Consider the following 5897-nt stretch of genomic DNA (forward strand, 5'->3'; position numbering starts at 1 on the left):
AATCAGCACACACGTGAGTCCCTGTCCCCTTCTCTCGGCTCATTCCACAATTTCCGTTCCGAAGACTTGTTTTTGGGCTGTGTTTTTTAAAACACCAGCGGAAAACCCGTGGAGAACCAAGGCTAAGGGTTCAGTTTAACGGTAGTCGGACGACCAATCAGAATGATCCTCTGCTGACAGGCAGGCGTCGCCAGCCGCCAAAGGGCCCGCCCATCTGTAAACCTGCCAGGTGGCCCCAGTTCGCACTCCCAGCGCCCTTGGGCCCGGGGCCACGCCCATAGGGGCGGGGCTAGCCGAGCAAACAGGTGGGCCACGCCCCTAGGGGCGGGTTTGCGCCTGCGTGCTGGGCGAGAGGACAGGCGGTTCCAGCCGGTGCGCCCTCCAGTCGCACTCGCTGACGCTCGGAGCCTCCGGGAGCCCTGGTAGCCGCCGCCGGGCACCCACAGCCCGCTCCGCGCTCCACGCAAGTGCTTCTCGGACCCCTTACCCGGCCATGTCGTCCAACAGCCGCGTGGCGCTCGTGACCGGGTCCAACAAGGGCATCGGCTTCGCCATCGCGCGGGCCCTGTGCCGCCAGTTCTCGGGGGACGTGGTGCTCACGGCGCGGGACCCGGCGCGGGGCCGGGCGGCCGTGCAGCAGCTGCAGGCCGAGGGCCTGAGCCCGCGCTTCCACCAGCTGGACATCGACGACCTGCAGAGCATCCGCGCCCTGCGCGACTTCCTGCGCCAGGAGTACGGGGGCCTGGACGTGCTGGTCAACAACGCGGGCATCGCCTTCAAGGGTAAAGGGCTGGGTGGTCGCAGCGGGGGGTCAGCCCAGCCCCTCCAGCCATGGTGGCTGGTATGTCAGGGTATCGGTACAATGGGGCTCCTCGCGTGTAGGGGGTGCAGGATGGCTCCCGAGGGAACTAGGAGAGGCAGGGGGCAGGGGGCAGCGGTGCCAAAGATCAAAGTGCAAGATTAACTGGAGCGCTTTGTGCCCAAGGACCTTTGTGTTCTTGGCTCAGGTGCCTGGGCGTCTTTTCAAGTTTTCAGTTTCTTCCGGATTAGCTTTTAGGGCAGTTGAGCGAAGTTTGAATGGATTTTTAAATAAACGGGAACATTGCACAAACAGGGTCAGAGATCCCATTGTGCACCCTTCACCAGCCTCCGGGAATGGCACCCTCTCAGACACCACAGAACATCAGGGAACAAGGAAATGGTCATTGCATGGGCGCCAATTTTACACAAAATTCACATTTTATGTCATTCCATGGAATGTTACCACATTTCTACTATTTATTAACTATACCCTCCTCTCCTGAAAGGGAATGATCCCACACCGTTTCATATTCAAGCAGAAGTGACCATGAAAACCAACTTTTTTGGTACCCGAAACGTCTGCACGGAGCTGCTGCCTCTCGTGAAACCCCAAGGTGAGTGTAGGAGCGCTGGCTGGCTTGTTTGTGGCAGCATCCATCCTGCCCGCCCCAGGGGTCATCTCCAGGCCCCTCCCTGCTCCTGCTCCTGCTCCTGCTCCTGCTCTGTGCTCAGCTGCACTGCCCCCTGGAGGCTCAGCAGGCCCAGGACTAGGTATCTGTGCTCTGTGTCCCCCTGGTCTCTGCACAACCTGCTCTTGCTTATCCTTCAGCTCTTTGTTCAGAAGTCTCCTCAGAGAGGCCAGTCATTGCTGGTGCCCCTCACAACCGTTGGAGTCCCCTGAGGATCCCCGGCCAGATCCTCCCTCCTCCCTCTGCCTTCCTGAGTGACCTTCCTACCACCAATTCATTAGGCCCCTGAACTCTTCTGCATCTGGTCACACGGCCTTGCCTTGTACTCCACTGATACAGTGTGTTGCACTCATTGGTTTCGAGATGCTAACCCCACCGTACATATCTGAGATAAACCTCACTTGGCTTTAACAAGTTCAGGAGGTCCCCAAGACCACCCTCAGGTTCAACAATCACTGCAAGGACTCAGAACTCAGGGAAGCCCTTATACTCAGAACTGCAGTGCGCAGTATTAGAGGGAAGGGAGAGGGATGCCAGTCAGCCGTGGGGGAGCTCTCAGGGGCCAGGGGCCAGGGAAGCCCGGGCTGGGAGCTTCCTGTTGTCCTGTCGCCTGGAGTCCTGCACACAGCAGCTGTGTGTGACAGGTACACGGAGCACTGCCGTCCAGGGACGCTCCCCCACCTCCTTTCAGGTGTGTCTGCTCTCTCAGCTGACCCTCCTCTCCAGCGCCCTCCCCAGAGGGCTAGGTAGCCTAATACCAGGTAGCCTCACCATAACCATGTAGTTAACATCCATTGTGTAGCCTGAACCTAAACCCCCAAGGTAACAAGGACAGTCTTATCAGGCAGGACAGTCCAGGGTTTAAAGATTACCCAGCAGCTCTGGGCAAAGGGCCAAACCTTCGCCAGTTACACTTTACCCAGCATACAACTATTTTTGCAGAACTACTTCGTTTTCTTAAGAGATAAACCGAGGCGTATCAAGAAATTAAGAGTTTCTTTGAGAAAAAAAATCTATTTGAATTGGGAAACAGCAAACCGGAAGTGCTTAGGAATGCTCTAGCCACAGGTGCTGGGGGGAGATTATTACAGAGAAAAGGCAGGAGCAAAATAAGGAAATTGTCGGGTGGCTATAGCCTTAAGCCTCGGTGCCTGTTTCTCATTGGTGGTCCTTAGGTTTCGGTTTTGTAACCTTGAGGCATTTACAGGCTTAGGTTGTGGGTTGCCTATGTAGGCCACCGAGGTATTAGAGCTGCCAGAGTCCTGGCTTCCTTGTTTCCTTAGTTTCACAGTACAGAAATTCGCTGTGGCTCCTCATCAGGCTGGACCCTTTCCATCTGTCTTCCGTCCTGAGAAGACTAACTCAGTCTCCCAATACCTGTGGTTACTGATAGCAGTGACATCACATAGCTCCTTTACACATGGCCACTGCATATCGCCAACCAGGCCAGTGTTACACCGTGTCGCCGTGCAGTTGTACATGGAAGCTGACGAGTAAGAATCAAGGGAGCTGGCACATTCCCCGTGTCCCACTCAGTTCATCACCGTGTCATGGGAGCCTGCCTCCCAGAGCCATGCCACTCAGCTGTGCGAGCTCCCCTTCCACCTGTCAGTCCCCAAAGCAGGGGTGGTCCTGGCAACACCTGGCTTCGCCCCTTCTAGCGCCCCGTACCATTGAGCCAAGAGACGAGATCGTGTCTGGAGGCACCAGTGTCATCTTGGACTTCTCTTTGTTGGACCCATTTTATTCATTCCTTTGCCCTCTGCCACCATTCCTTCTTCTCCCCAGCTATCTTGAGTTCTACCCCAACTTTTTCACTCCCCAGAGGGACGTGGACAGCCTGTGGACGCTAGTCTAACACACGCCTCCCTCCAGCGCACTGCTGCTCATGGAGGGGAGGGTCACACAGGCCCGGAACCAGCGGGCTGTCTCCACCTGTGCCGCTTGGTCTGCAGGTAGAGCTTGTCAGTCCAAATCGGTGCCGTATCCTCTGGGCCAGGAGGGACCGCTCACCTCCGGCCACCGCCTTCAACCCGACTTGCCAGCTTCGTGCAGGGCCGCCCCTCGCGCATTCTCTCCCATAACGCCCTGCCGTCTCTGGCTCCCTCGCTGCCAGGTAGAATGCCCTCAGCATTTTATGGCTCAGACGGTGCAGGAGTCACGTGTCCGCAATGATCCCACCTCTGCATCCCTGCAGCTGCCCACCTCCGCTCCATCCCTGCTCCTCCGCTGCCCAAACCCTCCGCTGCTCTTCTCCCCATCGGGGTTTTGGACAGCCTGTAACACTGGCCTGGTAATTAGCCCACTGAACGAATTTGTGAGGGGTTTTTGTTTGTTTTTCTATCCCCACCACAGATTATTTTTCCATTGATTTTTAGAGAGATTGGAGGAGAGAGGGGAAGAGAGAGAAATGTCAAGGTGAGAGAGACACATCCATTGGTTGCCTCCTGCACGCACCCCGACCAGGACCTTGGCCGGGGAGGAGCCAACAACCGAGGTACGTACCCTTGACCATGCCCTTGACTGGAATCAAACCCAGGACCCTTCAGTCTGCAAGCCGACGCTCTATCCAGGGAGCTGGCCTAGGGCAGTGGTCAGCAAACCGCGGCTTGCGAGCCACATGCGACCGACACCCCCACTTCTTCAAACGCCACTTCTTCAAAATAGACTCGCCCAGGCCAAACACCGACTTCTGCACATGGGCCACAAAGTTTCAATCGCACTGTACGTGCGCGCCCACACGTGGTATTTTGTGGAAGAGCCACACTCAAGGGGCCAAAGAGCCACGGTTTGCCGACCACTGGGCTAGGGCAAACTAGTAATTTGTTTTTATCTGCCGTGATCAGAGCAGCAGCCTTCCAAATCAGGTGTTGTCCATTCACCTTAGAGCTGCTTTTTGTCGGTCAGTAGACACCTGTGCACCGAACCCTGCACAAGTGACCGTAAGATCCTCACGCGTTCCCGGAGATAGTCTTGGGGGAAAGAGGCTACCTACTGAATGCAGTGAGCACCCCCTTGTGTTTCCTTAGCATGTTCCTGCAGAAACCATCTTCATGTTCTCATGGAACTTCTGGGCACCGCCCTCCCCGTTTAAACATTTCTCTGACATCATCTGAGACATGCTGGGTGTGACAGGCTTCTAGACTGTCTCCGTCCTTCATGACAGAGGCAGTCTTCATCAGTGCTCTGGGCACGCTCTAAGTTTCTCAGATGGAAACTTCCTGGGCCTGAATCCGGGCAGATTTGCACCCGTCATTCTCATGCCCGCCTTTCCCATAACAACTTCCGTTGCATTTCAGGCAGAGTGGTGAATGTGTCGAGCATGGTGAGTCTCAGAGCTCTGAAAAACTGCAGCCCCGAGCTGCAGCAGAGGTTCAGAAGCGACACCATCAGCGAGGAGGAGCTGGTGGGGCTCATGAACAAGTTCGTGGAAGATACTCGGAACGGGGTGCACCAGAGGGAGGGCTGGCCCAACACTGCGTACGGTGTCACCAAAATCGGCGTCACGGTCCTGTCCAGGATCCACGCCAGGAACCTGAGTGCGCACAGGAGCGGGGACAAGATCCTCCTGAATGCCTGCTGCCCAGGGTGGGTGAGAACCGACATGGCCGGACCTAAAGCCACCAAAAGCCCAGAGGAGGGCGCAGAGACGCCTGTGTTCCTGGCCCTTTTGCCCTCCGATGCTGAGGGGCCTCATGGACAGTTTGTTATGGAGAAAAAGGTTGAACAATGGTGAGCTCCCCCAAACCCCCTCTGTGGGCCCCATTGTGTTATCTGTCCTGAACTGACCAAAAGGACATGCACACTGTCACCTCATTTCTATCCGAATATATATATTGTTCATGTGAGAAGCATTCAAACCTGGGAAGAATTTTTGTGAGTTTATTTGAGCCAGACTGTCGACCAATGCCAGGAGGCAGAATCTCAAGGGATTGGGATAGTGCTCCAGAGAATGGCAGTTTTTTCCTTGCTTTATACATTAGAATCAAAAGAGGAGACATTAGTAGGTTACACAAAATCCACTGGTGATAGATTAGGCAGGATGGGAGGGTTCAACTGTCCCTGCCGGTGGTCTTAATCCAGCATCTAGAAGGGTTCAGGAATCTGGAGAAGCGCTGTGTGTAAATTAATCAAGAGTGCAGAGATGAAACATAATTTTGGAAGGCATTTGGGGGGCCAGAGGAGCTTGGCTGAAGAAACCAAGTTCTCTTTCTCTCAGGACCCCTTGCTTTTTATTAACACAAATTGCCCTAAGGCAAGGTGGATATACACATCGAAGGCCAGGGTTCAGTACACAAATCCATTGTCAGATTGGAAGAATGACCTCCAGCTGTTCAGGTGTTTGGCCAGGAGGAGGCAATAACATGTAGGTTAAGATGCCCAGAGCCCGGATTCAAGACAGTTGCT

At 55.1% G+C, this 5897-nt stretch overlaps 1 protein-coding gene across 1 annotated transcript; it reads left to right on the forward strand.

The window, feature by feature from the left end:
• The first annotated feature begins 365 nt into the window (after positions 1–365).
• LOC103289914 (carbonyl reductase [NADPH] 1) lies at positions 366–5348 on the forward strand. The gene is made up of 3 exons (XM_054713528.1): positions 366–782; positions 1308–1415; positions 4790–5348. Exons 1-3 carry the CDS (start codon positions 494–496, stop codon positions 5224–5226), a joined length of 834 nt encoding a protein of 277 aa, XP_054569503.1. The 5' UTR covers positions 366–493; the 3' UTR covers positions 5227–5348.
• The last annotated feature ends 549 nt before the right edge of the window (positions 5349–5897 follow it).

This window comes from Eptesicus fuscus, chromosome 3 (assembly GCF_027574615.1).
Source record: "Eptesicus fuscus isolate TK198812 chromosome 3, DD_ASM_mEF_20220401, whole genome shotgun sequence".
In the NCBI taxonomy this organism is placed as follows: domain Eukaryota; kingdom Metazoa; phylum Chordata; class Mammalia; order Chiroptera; family Vespertilionidae; genus Eptesicus; species Eptesicus fuscus.